At 37.6% G+C, this 14607-nt stretch overlaps 3 protein-coding genes across 3 annotated transcripts; 1 reads left to right on the forward strand and 2 right to left on the reverse strand.

The window, feature by feature from the left end:
• Positions 1-1142: 1142 nt before the first annotated feature.
• Positions 1143-1883, reverse strand: LOC137721221 (secreted RxLR effector protein 161-like). The gene has a single exon (XM_068460321.1). It carries the CDS (start codon positions 1881-1883, stop codon positions 1143-1145), a length of 741 nt encoding a protein of 246 aa, XP_068316422.1.
• Positions 1884-7079: 5196 nt separating this feature from the next.
• LOC137720402 (high mobility group B protein 1-like) lies at positions 7080-10217 on the reverse strand. The gene is made up of 8 exons (XM_068459470.1): positions 10089-10217; positions 9060-9147; positions 8781-8909; positions 8630-8687; positions 8471-8515; positions 7979-8059; positions 7811-7894; positions 7080-7333 (listed from the first exon to the last, which is right to left on the reverse strand). Exons 2-8 carry the CDS (start codon positions 9128-9130, stop codon positions 7289-7291), a joined length of 513 nt encoding a protein of 170 aa, XP_068315571.1. The 5' UTR covers positions 9131-9147; positions 10089-10217; the 3' UTR covers positions 7080-7288.
• A 1957-nt stretch (positions 10218-12174) lies between these two features.
• LOC137720356 (chlorophyll a-b binding protein CP29.3, chloroplastic-like) lies at positions 12175-14578 on the forward strand. Its single transcript, XM_068459416.1, has 2 exons — positions 12175-12817; positions 13973-14578. The coding sequence occupies exons 1-2, from the start codon at positions 12287-12289 to the stop codon at positions 14291-14293; spliced, it is 852 nt and encodes a 283-aa protein (XP_068315517.1). The 5' UTR covers positions 12175-12286; the 3' UTR covers positions 14294-14578.
• The last annotated feature ends 29 nt before the right edge of the window (positions 14579-14607 follow it).

Consider the following 14607-nt stretch of genomic DNA (forward strand, 5'->3'; position numbering starts at 1 on the left):
TCATTAAAATATTAATGATTTTGTTTTTGTTTTTTATTCTTTGAAGTATTGCCCATAAACTTGATTCACATTGTCTGCCAAATGCCCTTTAAATCCTTAGGGATTAGTTGCTTTGTCTCTAATCAAGTGGCATTATAATCCAAAACCCCCCACTCATAATTCAAAACCCTGTCCTTAATTCCTTTGTCATTTGGTTCTCTACTGCAGCGTTCAAGACTTTCTACCCCTCCACCAATCATTTTATAATCCACTAATTTAATCTCGTAATTATGATTAATTTCTATAATTAATCAACCACCTCATCATTTTTTTTCACTTGCAAGAAAGAGGTTGAAACAGCAAAAGTGAACAGGGTTAGGGTTTTATCTGTTGAATTCGAGATGCTTACCATCTTGGTTGTTTGTTTGAAAAATGGTGGGCAAACCTACCTACTATAAATCTACCGTCGGTATTCCACTTTTGTTTTCTTTAATTTCTTTACGAAAATTTATGCCATTCACATCTATTCGATAGTGCTTACTATAGTATAGATTTGAACTCCAAAAGTAAAATATTTAGATCTTGAGCTAAAATTCTCTTGCCAGCCTATGAAAAAAGATACAAATTCAGTTGATTTGAATTACTGTGCATGCATACACAGGACCATTAAAGATTGTTTCTCAAACAAGAAAAAGTCATTTGGTTAATGTGTTGTCAAGTGTATACGTTGTCCTTTCTCAATCATTTGATCACGTCTTGTCATGATCCTTATCATTAAAATTCAAAATTTTGAAGCCCTTTTCATTAGTTTTCCTTTAAAAATATGAAACTGCTAGGGTTTCCAGTTTCTAGGATTTAGGATAAGCTAAGGAGAAAATAATGGTAGTTTGATTTCATACAAATTCTGCTTTACATGGAGTACAAGATTTATACAATAATACATGAGGCTATTCTAGGAAGTCAACTATGAATATCAATACATGATTTTCACGGATCAAGCTATTCCTATATCTAAGGAAGACACGCAATCTTCAATGATACTCCAAGATATTGTCGTTCAATACACCCCCTCAAGGTGAAGTGTGAATGTCAATCACACCCATCTTGCCAAGTAAGGATCGAAACATAGCTTTTCGAAGTGGCTTGGTGAACATGTTAGCTAACTACACTCCAGTGCGAACGTAAGTTGTTGTGATGATCCCTGATTGAATGCGCTCACGAACGACATGACAATCGATTTCTATGTGCTTGGTGCGCTCGTGAAACACTGGATTAACATCTACATGTAGAGCAGCATGATTGTCACAATATAGCTTTGCTAGCACACGATGATCAACTAGTAGGTCAACTAATAAATATTTCATCCATGTAAGCTCGCATGTAGCAGAAGCCATGGCACAATACTCCACTTTTGCTGAAGACCGAGAAATGGTCCTTTGTTTCTTAGTTTTCCAAGACACCAATGCACCACCAAGAAATATACAATAGCCTGTGACGGATCTCCTTGTAAGTGGGCATCGAGCCCAATCGGCATCGTAATAACCAACCAACATTAAGTCCCATTTTGAAGGAAATAGAAATCCTTGTCCAGGTGCCCATTTTAAGTATCGCACGAGGCGATGAACAGCTTCTAGATGTGGTTTTCTTGGTTGTTGCATATATTGACTGAGTATATGAACTACGTATGAAATCGCTGGCATGGTGATCGTAAGATAAATGAGTTTGCCAATAAGCCTCCTATACTTCGAAGCATCGTGAAGAGCTTGTCCTTCCATTTGAGATAACTTCAAGATTTCTTCCATGGGAAATTTTGTAGGTTTGGCACCAAGTAAACCAGCTTCATCAAGAATATCAAGTGTGTATTTCCGTTGAGAAATAGAGATGCCTTGAGAGGACCGGGCCATTTCTACGCTGAAAAAGTATTTTAATGGTTCAATGTCCTTGATTCGAAAATGAGTGTGAAGAAATTGCTTGAGATCACATATAGCCACTTCATCATTACCTGTGATGATCATGTCATCGACGTAGATTAGTACGGTTGTGAATAAGTGATCACGTACCTTGGTGAATAAAAAGTAATCAACATTGGATTGTTGATATCCAGCTTGATGTATGGTCGTGGAAAATTTGGAAAACCAGCTGCGAAAAGCTTATTTGAGCCCATAGAGTGACTTGTTGAGTCGGCATACATTATGCTCCCCCTGTCGACGAAGACCAGGAGGCAATTACATATACACCTCTTCCCCGAGGTCCCCATGGAAGAAATCATTTTATACATCCATTTCGTGGAGAACCAATGACGAATATAAGCCACGGCCAAAAGACAACGAACTGTAATGAGTTTGGCAATAGGGGTGAAGGTTTCTTTGTGGTCGATACTTTCCCGTTGGGTAAAGCCCTTAGCAACAAGACAAGCTTTATAACGTTCGACAGAACCATCTGAATTGTACTTGATTTTATAGACCCATTTACAACCAATGGCCCAATGACTGGGAGGGAGGCGAGTGAGAGTCCATGTATTGTTGTGTTCCAAAGCAAGGAGTTCGGATTGCATGGCAGCTTGCCACTGAAGATCATTATTAGCCTGCTCAAAAGTGGTAGGTTCGACAAAGGTGGAAATAGCACAGGCAAAAAAGCGATGGGAAGAAGAAAGATAAGCATAAGAAACATAGTGAGATAAGGGATAACGAGTACCTGACATGGAAGATGAGTTAGCACCAAGAGCAAGTGATTGGACATGTTATAAATGGTAGCCTTGGACTTGCACAAAGGGTTTAGTAGGACAATGGGAGTGTCGAGTAGTAAAGGGAAGAGGTTGAGGGAATAGGGTCGAGTAAAGGTGGGTAGGTAGACTCGGTAGGAAGTGTGTCTGTGGAAGGTGGTGGGTGTGGAGATGTGTCTGTGAGAGGTGGTACGGGCGTGGTAGTAGGAAGATCAAGGATAAGTTTTGAAGGTATAGACATAGAAGGATCAAGAGGTAGAGGTATGACAACACTATCGGGTTGGTGATCTGGTGGTTGATAAAGAAAAGGAAATTGATCTTCATGAAAGACAACGTCACGAGTAGTGAAAAATTTGTGGGTAGTGAGATTATAGAAACGGTAGCCCTTTTGACCAAGAAGGTATCTAACAAAAATTCATTTCCGAGCACATTGATCAAATTTGTGTGTGGGAGTGAGATTTGTGGCATAACATAAGCAACCAAAAACTCAGAGGTGGTTAAGATTATGAAGGGTATTATGTAAAAGCTCGAAAGGAGTTTTGTGTTGGAGGAGTGGTGTGGGTAAACGATTAATTAAATAACATGCGGTTTGAACACTCCCCCCCCCCCCAACAAAAAAAAAGTTAAAGGTAAATTGGCTTGAAATCGAAGTGCTCTCCCAACATTTAAAGATGGCGAGGTTTCCTTTCAACTACCCCATTTTGTTGGGGAGTTGAAGGACAAGATGTGTGAAACATGATACCTTTGCTATCAAAGAATGATTGTAAAGAAGTGAATTTAGCCGTATTATCTGCCCTAAGTGTTTTGATCGTGCAATTAGATTGTGTTTGAACCCAAGTAATAAAGGAGCATAAAAAGCCTTGTGTTTCAGACTTCAAACACATAAGGTGAATCCAAGTATAACGAGAATAATCATCAACAATGGTAAAAAAAATATTGAGCCCCCGAATGGGAATTGACTCGATAGGGTCCCCAAATATCACAATGTATTAAATCAAAAGGTGCTTTAGATGAAATAAAACTTGATGGAAAAGATAAACGAGTTCGCTTAGCAAGAGGGTAAATGTCACACGAATGACTCGAGTCAAACATAATAGTTGGAACTTGCTTGGTCAAAACTTGTAGAGGGCTGGTGGAAGGGTGTCCTAAGCGTTGGTGCCAAAGGTTGGAATGACGGCTGACGTTGTGGGCAAGGTGAGGATTTTGTGCCAGGGACAAGTAATAGAGCCCATTATATCGCTTTCCTAGGCCAATTGTCCTCCCCGTATCCATGTTCTGTATCACACAAAAAGTGGGAAAGAAAATCACTATGCACTGTAAGGACTCGGTGAGTTTGCTAACGGATAACAAATAGACTCGAAAGTTAGGCACATGTAACACATCATCAAGTTTAATAAGAGGAGTGATTTGAACGGAACCAATAGAGTCTATGGTGGCTTTGCCCCCATTCAGCATGTGTACAAACTCAAACATGGATGAGGTTTTCTTGTCAAGTAAGTGAGGTGAAGGAGAGATGTGGTCCGTTACCCCACTATCAATGATCCAATACAGGGTTTTCTGTGGTAAAACTTCTGATATATTAGACAAGGGTGTAAGTGGTAAGTGTACTTGTGGCATTTGCAAAGTGTCGTGGGTTACCATCATGATTGTTTTTTCTTAAGCATTGCCATGATTTGATTGTACTCTTTAGCAGTGAATTTGGGCCCGTCATTGGTGGTTCCTTTGTGGTGCTGATCAATGTCTTTGGTGACTTCATCGCCAGTCTTCACTTGGTTGGTCGTAAGTTTCCTCTTGTTAGGAAGTGTTACCTTCTTGCCATGATATTTGTGCCCTGGCAGGAAGCCATAAAGATAGAAGCACCGATCTATGGTGTGATATTTTTTATCATAATAGGAGCATTTAAGGGACGGATTACCTCGTTGCATAGCAGGTTCTCTGTTACTTGTCACATTCATGGGATGTAAGTTGTTATTATTGCGGGTAAGAGATACCTCCACTTGTTTCTCTTGTTGTAGAACAAAATAGTATGCCTTCCGAGTGTCTAGGAGTGGCTGCATCAACAAGATTTGCCCATGTACCGCGGCATAGGATTCATTTAATTCCATGAGAAACTGCATCACCCTTTCCCTTTCATCTCGTTCATTAATCTTCTTTAAGCCCTCACAAGTGCATGTTGGAGGCTCATGGTAGGATGTCAATTCATCCTATAATGCCTTCAACTTGGTGTAGTAGATCAAGATCAATTGTTGCTCCTGTCTGTGCTCAACAATTTCTCTCTTAATTTGATAAACACGTGAATTATTTCCTTGGGAAAAACGATCACATAGGTTTGCCCACACATCTGCTGCTGATGTGTAGTAAGAAACGCTACTTGCGATGTCTTCATGCATAGAGTTCAGGATCCACCCAAGGACCATGCCATTGCATCGTTTCCACAATGCAAATTGTTTGTCTGTTTTAACAGGAGGGTCAATGGTTCCATCGACCAAGCCCAACTTGTTCTTCGCACTCAGATTGATACGCATAGCACTGCTCCATGTGTTGTAGTTGTCTCCTTGAAGAGTTTTGGAGACCAAAATGTTCCCAGGTTGATCAGATATATGTAATATGAATGGGTTCGAGATGTCAGTAGCCATCTCTGTTGGTTTTGGATTTGCTGCTGATTCACTCATGATGATAGTATTGTTTGGTTAAGGTGCGGAAGCATTGGGTATTCAGAGTCACCAGAAACGGTGCCCTGATACCCTGTTAAAAATTTGAAGCTGCTAAGGTTTCGTGTTTCTAGGATTTAGGATACGCGAGGGAGAAAATAATGGTAGTTTGATTTCATACAAATTCTACTTTACATGGAGTACAAGATTTATACAATAATACATGAGGCTATTCTCGGAAGTCAACTATGAATATCAATACATGATTTACACGGATCAAGCTATTCCTATAACTAAGGAAGACACACAATCTTCAATGATACTCCAAGATATTGTCGTTCAATATCTTTAACATGTCATGATACTGATGATGAGGATGAGTGGTCGGTGAAAAAAATGTAAAACTCTCCTATAATTAGCTTTTGCTACAATAAAAGAAATTTTTTTATTTATTAGAACAGTATACGTGCAGCCGCTAATCACTGCGACAAAATTCCGACATAAACAAGTATGGTAACTATGTAGTAATTTGGTTTTGGGTGGGAAATGACATTGAACATGATTAGTGTTGAGGATTATGCATGGAATGTGATCATTTAAATGGAATTTATTTCTAATAAACATGATGAAATCATGGAATTTAATCATGATGCACTGCGGCATGCTACATTTTGTTACTGGCGACCATGTGACCATCACATTTCTCACTTTCTCACAACATGTTTCCGACATCGATAGGTGTGAAATCATGGCAATTCTCTCATCGATTTTCCTATCACTATTGATTTTTTTTTTTTTTTTTTTCCTGTAAGTCTGTAACTATAATGTCTAATCTATTTTCTTTACAGCATAAGCCATCTGTTTGATCAGACTTATGTATAAAGCTCACAGTGTAGATAAGGATAATTACTTGGAAAGTGGTTTGCCCTTTCATTTGTTCTAAAAAGCATTAGCTTTTTCATAATTTCACATAAACCCTAATCCCAAAATACTTATCACAGGATTTGGTTTTTATCTTTTCTTTGGGTGGTTACATTGTGTTTTCGTTTTGCCTCGGTTGGGCCTCCCTTTTGAAAATGTTCCATATCGAATGTCATCATTCAGCTGCCCAGGCTGAGAACCATATCCTCTAAAGGATCACGTCATCCGTATACCTCGACACATAACGAAGTAAGACCCTATATATTAGGGATGCACTTGATTGTGTGTTAAGTATACAGATGAGCTGGTCCTCTAGATGGACACAAGAATTTTTCCCGTGATATGATGGCAGTAGGGCAGGAGGCCGGGTTTACCCTCCCTCCGTCCCATGCCATACAAAATCGGAAGTTCCACACTTCAAACCAGAAAGGTATAAAATTTCCCCATGTCAACACACATCCGTGGTATTTTTCTCTCCAAACCTTCCCTGGTTTTTTCTCCCCAAACCTCCCCGGTCCAAGGCCCGGCAAAAGTACCCGGTCTGAGGCCGGGCAGGAGTAGGGTTTTGTCAGGTAAAATTGCCATCGCTTATGACTCCATGACATGACTCGGCAACTGACACGAAATCATTTCAGGAATAAGTGTGCTACTCGATTTGGAGAAAAGAGAGCTAATGCTGATAGATAATAAGTAGATGACTTGTAAAACGATTCTTAATCGCTTCCACCTTTCCATATCAAAGATCAACCCATTCATCTCTAATTTAGTAAATAGAAGAACAAAGATATCATATCCTGCACAGCCAATGAACACGGTTTAAACACGATATATACAACAATGGTGGTCAAGGTACATATAGAGGATGTAACCCAGAAAGGCTACTTAGAAGATGCAAGGGCTCGGCATGCTTGATGCTTCCCTCTCAAATAAACAAGCATATTTAACATAAGTGAAAGGTGTCATAGTACAAGTCCCATCCCGTGGGAGTGATTATGGATCAACATGGCACGCCAGATCAGTCTTCGTCTTCATCGTCGTCATCATCTTCTTCATCGTCTTCCTGCAATTTGAAAATTCCAATTTATGTTAACATGATCAGAGAAAACCCCGTGACGAAAGTAATCCCAATTAGTCAAGTATGAACAAGGGAGCAAATGATTTCCAAATATAAGATGAACCTCATGAATCCCATTTTGACAATCTAGTAAGAGTATATAGTAGGACTGTAGGAGCAATTAATGTTTTTTTTTTTTTTTTTTTCCCGATTAAAAGTAGGAGCAATTCATTTTTGTTCGGGTAAAAACTGTATCTATCTGACTCAGTGCAACATGAACTACTGGTTCACAACAGAAATTGCAGTTGATTTTACATGTCATTTTTATAATAAAATGCTTGAACTTTCTGATATTATAAGATCTTGATAGCATCAGATGAAAGATCAGAACGCATGCAAGATATGAAAGTATCAAAGACTGAACAAAGCAAGCAATAGCACAGCGCAGCCATGCAAGGATTCATATATAGCTTCGAAGATTACCTCAGCACTCTCTTCTTCTTCAACAACCTTCGCAATGGGTTTTGACTTTTCAGCAACTTCTTCCTCGTCATCCTCCGTCTCATCCTGATAGAAGACGTGACAGTCAGAAACTAAAGATAGAGAAAGGATGAAGGGTTTGTTTCTATTAACGTGCAAGTCCATTTATACCTCTTTGTTGTTGTAAGCTTTCATAAGTTTTTCATACTCAGTTTTCCTTTTTGCTGCTTTAGCTTCATATGGAGCTTTCTCCTACCAATGCCGGCCCAGTAAAATAGAAATTAGACAATAAATGCAAGGGACCAAGCAATTGTGACCTGGACTGCATCTACAAAAAGAGAATTAAGCTCACAGAAACTAAGAACTTATATATCCTTTCCTCACTGACTATTTTAATATTGTGCTAAATTACCAACTTGGTACACAATCGAAGATGAAAATTCACCATTTGACACTTCTGCCCTTTAAGTTCATCAGGCAGGCAACAACTACAAAGCCATTTACCCGAATGACAATGGCTATGACACGCAACAAATTTCCATAGCCATCAAATTGCTTTGTGCATAGCTAGGTCCAGTGAGAGCACATTATATCATCCTCCATACATCCCAATACTGTTACTTTCAGAGGATAATACAGTATACCTATACAGTATAGACTTACCGCAGGTGACATAGATTTCCACTTTTCTCCGCCAGCTTTCCCCACCTTCATTCAAGCATCCAGTAATCTCATCAATATCCAACTAAAGATTAAATACCTACCAAACTAAAAAAAACAACACTCTCTACTAAATGAAACATAAAGTATGGAGCTACTTACAGCTGACACAGCTTTCACATTCGGATGCTCTTTCTTGTAAACCGTCCTGAACTCTTCTCTACATTAATTAATTAAAAAACAACTTATTAAAGATTCATTTAAAAGTCTTAACATGTTTCCCTCGCCCATCTCATATAAAGAGAGTACTTACAGAAAAACAAAGAAAGCGCTCGCAGGTCTCTTTGGTTTATTGGGGTCCTTCTTGCCCAATTTTGCGTTCTTCGCAAGTTTTCGGCGGCTCTTGTCAGCCTCAATCGCCGCCTTTCGTTTTCCCACCTTTCTGAATTGAAGAAAATTAAACATAAACATAATATTACGTTTCAAGGAAAGCTATTTAAGACTCACATCTGACACTGCCTCACTAATTATTAATCTAAAGTTTCACTCAAGAAAGTCATTCATATAGAGAATTTCGATTAAAGAAAATTACACGTCCTCAACAGGCTTTAATACTTCTTTCTTGTCCTTCTTCACAGGTCCTTTGCCCTTGGAAGCCTTCATTCTCAACAGACTGATTTCTGGAAAACATACAATTCAATTAAAAAACACCACTGCCAAGTCCAACGGAAAGAAAACAGATATGGTAGTAACAATGGATGAAACCTGTGCACATGACATTTTGGACGGAATAATAGATGACGTCCAAAAAAGTTGTCGTACGCCCTACATTGGCCTATTTCAAAAAAAAGGGAAATGATTTTCACAATCCATTTCTCCCCCTACAAACCCTTCTTTATGTTTTGGCCATGGGGTGTGTGAAAATGATTTCCCTTGAAGAAGTACAGAATTGGCCAAAACGAAGTTCAAGCCCTAATTTAACGCTAGGGTGAAAATTCAGGCCGCAAAACGGGCATATTACCCTTAAAAAAATACTAATTATGGATAATAATCAAGGAGCTGCTATTTGCCCTGGTAAAATGCCATTAAGCACTACAACCTAGTGCACAGAAAATAAAGAGGGAAGGAGTGCAAATGACATTTTTGAGGTGCTAAAAACACTTCTCTTTAATCAAACTACTAATCTTTACCTTAATTATGACTTTTCATCAAGTTTTAATCTTTTCCTTTTTCTTTTGAGGATGTTCTTCGAGTTATCAAAAGTTATAATACCATGCTGTATTAACATTAAATTCTAACCCTAATAAAACCATTGCTGAATCTGAGAAGTCAAACCATTCAGTTCAACTTTCCAGGAAATTTAAGCAAGTTATACTACTGGCAGAAGAGTAAAAATTTCTATATTTTCTCAGCAGCCAAGCAGAATTGTCAATACCAAATCAAAGAAATAAAACAGCTACGAAGAAAAATAGAACGATCACCAACCCAGATGGTTGAAATTGTCAACAGGCAAGTGAATTATGCAAACAAATGATCAGCAGACTGAAAATATGAGCAAAAATAATAAAAATTTATAAATTAATCTGAGAGAAAAGTAAAAGAAAATGGAAGAATCGCATACCTCTTGGTTTTGGAGAGAAGGGAACGCAACAGGGGAAAGGAGAGGGGGGGAGAGAGAGAGAGAGTAGTGTGACTAAAGCAAGTTCAAGCTAAGAAAACCAAAGACAAAAAAAGTAGAGAGATATTTGTGGGAAGTCATCAGGTCCATCGAGAGGGAGAGATGCCAAGAAGATATGTCTGTGAACTCTAGCAGCTGACACGTCTGTGGAACCACTGAGCTAGTTGACCATTTAATTTCCATTTTTCTTTTTTTTTTTGATGAACTTTTTTTTTATAATTTTTTTTCTTTTTTTGGGCTCTGGTCATGCTACATGTATATACATACATACAAGATAATTGATGGGTTTTGATTGGATAGCATAAAAAAACATGTGTCACAGTATTAGTAAAAAGACACATAAAAAGGAGACAGCAAACCTAAAGATGGAAAATGATTCTCTACCCTTCTATTCTCATTCTCTTTCATTTCCTCTTCTCACACATTGTTTTTTATCTTATTATCTCTATAAAAAAAATTAATGTAAAATATTGACGTGACTTAACCGTAATCATTCAAATAAGAGGACATAGAAAGATAAAAAGATTAAAATGGTAGAGAATTCACCTCCAAAGCCGGTGCCATTTGGTATAGTGTAAGTACAACTCTAATATTTATTAGTAAGTTGAATGGTTCATTTAATATGATTGTCATACACAAAAATATCTTAATAATTAAATGGTGAGAGTTATTATGTCATGTCTGTCTATTAGGAATGATGTATTCAAAGTGTACCCTAGAAGGCTAGAACACATCAATCCTATTTGGTTTCATGCAAAGCAATATTATATGTGTATAAAATAAAATATTATATTTTACCTAACGTCATGGGTTGTAGGTCTTTACTGGAGGAACGACGGTCCTCTCCTGATCCTATTTGTGAAGATTTCAAATATTATTTAATTGTGTTTATTTATTATATATTGTGTAATCAGTTTTTATCAAGTACTGTTTATATTTAATTTTAAATAAAAAAATTTATAATGATTTCTAATTACACGATATACGATGAACATACATGATTAAAGGATCATCAAAATCCTCATAAAGAAGATTTGGAGAGAATCCTCATTCGTGGAATTTCTCTTCTATTTCTTATTTTTATATTATACAACAACAACGTAATCAAACTTAAAATCTTAATATATAAATAAATATTTACGAACTCTTACATATTTCCTTTCGAAATAGATGAATGCATGGAAAGTTTTATCCATCTGTCATTGGACCTTCATGGCCTAAAGTCGGATTCGGACCTGCTTTTGGGAGTTGGGATCATACATGGGTGGTTTCCAACTTTCAAGGCCTTTATTTTATTGGGCTTTGGCTTCATTATTTGAGAAAATAATGAGTTTAAAGAAGCACTCTTACCACAATTACAATGAATTTAAGAAGCACATTGCTCCCATTTATTGGAGAAAATATATGGTGATGGTGAAATATTATGTGGTGTTATTCATTTATGTATTATAATATATGTGAATAATGTAATTAATATTTCATTTACTTAAAGTTAGTACTAGTAAAAAGATTTATGTGTTATAATATAAGTAAATTGATAATATATGTAATGATGTGACAGTTACATTAAAGATTTTTTCCGTTTTTCGTGCTACTATGAAGAGATCTTACTCTAAATAGCTATGTTACCACCTCAAAATGTTTATATTGCTAGGCAGTGAATATAAATCACATATTGAACCACAGATTGAGACATTTGTGTATTATAGGTTCATAGTGTAACATGACAATTCTATGATAAAACTATACATTGTGTGGGGTAAAATACATGTGCATATTCATATTGAGATCATTTCCGAATCTCACACTCTAGAGCCTACAAATCGAGAAATTCAGACCGTTCATTTTATATTATGTTGTTCAGATCTCTCAATCTATGAACTCCGAAATATGAGATCCAGAAAGAATTGCAATCCCTTTTATGAGGACTGAGACGGATGATGAAGGCATTACCCCACACCTACATACATTACATAGTACATACATATCCAAAAGATAAGGCTTTGCCAAAAGGTAAGGCCTAAAATTAAACATTCACGTTTCACAAACATCCTTCACAAAATTCCCACTATTTTTACACTATATAGCTCTCCAATTACAGTCCCACCCCCACCACCCCACTCTCCTCCACTTTTGAGACAATGGCTGCCGCCACAGCCGCCGTTACCTCCCACTTCTTTGGATCCCAACTCCGAACCCCAGAGCCCAGTTTCGGACGCTTCCAAGCCCGCCTTGGCGGCTTCGGAGGCTTCAGCTTCGGCACCAAGAAGTCACCACCACCTGCACCGCCAAAGCAAAAGCAAAAAAAGTTTGACGACGGCGAACGACTGGTATGGTTTCCGGGTGTTGAACCGCCAGAGTGGCTTGACGGGTCTCTGCCCGGGGACCGCGGGTTCGACCCCTTTGGGTTGGGGAAGCCCGCCGAGTACTTGCAATTCGATTACGACGGGCTCGACCAGAACCTGGCCAAGAATGTGGCGGGTGACATCATCGGGACAAGGATCGAGACCGTGGAGGTGAATCCGACGCCTTTTCAGCCGTACACGGAGGTTTTTGGGCTGCAGAGGTTCAGGGAGTGCGAGCTGATTCACGGGAGGTGGGCCATGCTGGGAGCGCTTGGTGCTCTTGCCGTTGAGGGACTCACCGGTGTTGCATGGCAAGACGCTGGAAAGGTTAATTAATTAATCTAAAATACATCGTATATGTGCATCACATGCTGAATTAAGTTTCATTAATTTGATTATTCCAAATTTGTTTTAGTTTTAGGATTCTGATGAAAATGTTTAGCTAGTGCGATGGATCTCAGTTGCCTGCTTAATACATGTACACTGTATGTAAATCTTAGAGTTTATACGTACAAAAAAGTTATCAAGAACTTAAGAAATGAAAAAACACCAAAGTTCAAATCTTTCATCTATGTTGATAACAGATAAAATAATCTAATGTAATTTATTTGATTTTTTTCATCAACTATAGAGTCAAAATTGACGAATTTTTGAGCTATATAAAGATATTTAATATGCGCATATACCTTTTTGTTAGTGGGCTTTTAGTATAAAATACTTTCAATAATATACGAATGAATTGTTAATTACAAAATTAAGAAAAATAAAATACAATGTATTAGTGGATGGTTCCACTCCTAACAAACATTGAGGTTTTTTTTAATAAAACCAATATTTTGCAATAAATGGTTAAATTTGGATAATATTGATATGTCAGTGGCCGAACTTTTTGAATATGTGACAAAAAGAAATATAAAGATAACTTTTGTTTTCGTTGATTAAAAATCGTATTTTAATAAACATATCTTCTATTTTATACATAGATTCTAGATATAAAACATTCAAGAGTGCATAAGGTCCATAAAGATGTGCATGTGCCCATTGAAGCTTTTTCTTCTTATTTGTCCTGGAACTGCATTTTTTTAATTTGTATTTATGACATATAGGCCGTATCTCTTATTTTGTAATTATTATATAAGGAGCTGAGTATATACATATATCTGGCACAGCGTTTTCGTCGTCGTGTCTTAGTATAATCCATGCAAAAAACATATGATGGTCCTAACTCTAAAGGTAAGGTCCTTATTGGCGATGAATGTGATGATAGTACTGAAAATGATAGCCACACCATTCCAAATTCCAAGTTTGTTCTATACATCTCACACATTAATTCACTTAACCTATTAGTGCTCATGATAATCCGAAAAAGTTTGCCCCACAGCCAGAGATTTATCTTTTTATGTTTACAACACTCATCATGTAATTTAACGTTACTGTAAATTGTTAAATCGGCAACTAATTTTCTTTTGACTGACTCAACAGGTTGAGTTGATCGAAGGATCGTCCTACCTTGGCCTTCCACTTCCCTTCTCCATCACCACATTGATATGGATCGAGGTGTTGGTGATTGGCTACATTGAGTTCCAGAGGAATGCCGAGCTTGACCCGGAGAAGAGGTTGTACCCGGGTGGCAAGTTCTTCGACCCGTTGGGTTTGGCCTCCGACCCCGATGAATTTGAAAGGCTTCAACTGGCTGAGATCAAGCATGCTCGTCTTGCCATGGTCGTCTTCCTCATTTTTGGAATCCAAGCTGCTGTCACAGGAAAGGGACCTATCAGTTTTCTTCTTACCTTTAACAAATAAGATAATTAAAAGAAAGGAAATCAAGCTTAATTGTATCAGTCTATTCCTCTCTCTAGCCAAGGAGTCCAAGACTAAGATTAAGAGTACCCTTATCACCTATATACGTGGCCTTCCTTAGCTCTTTATCATATATTTAATTGCTATATTTATGCGAATTATGATGTGATTTTGTACGCTTATAAACTCATGATGTTTTGATTTTACAAATGTATAATTGTGGAGAAAAAACAGATAATCAGATTGTCATTTATCACAGACGTCATTATGAACAATTTATCAATAAGAAAAAAAAATGAAAGATGAAGAAGAAACGC

The sequence above is a fragment of the Pyrus communis genome, chromosome 16, assembly GCF_963583255.1.
Source record: "Pyrus communis chromosome 16, drPyrComm1.1, whole genome shotgun sequence".
Taxonomy (NCBI): Eukaryota; Viridiplantae; Streptophyta; class Magnoliopsida; order Rosales; family Rosaceae; genus Pyrus; species Pyrus communis.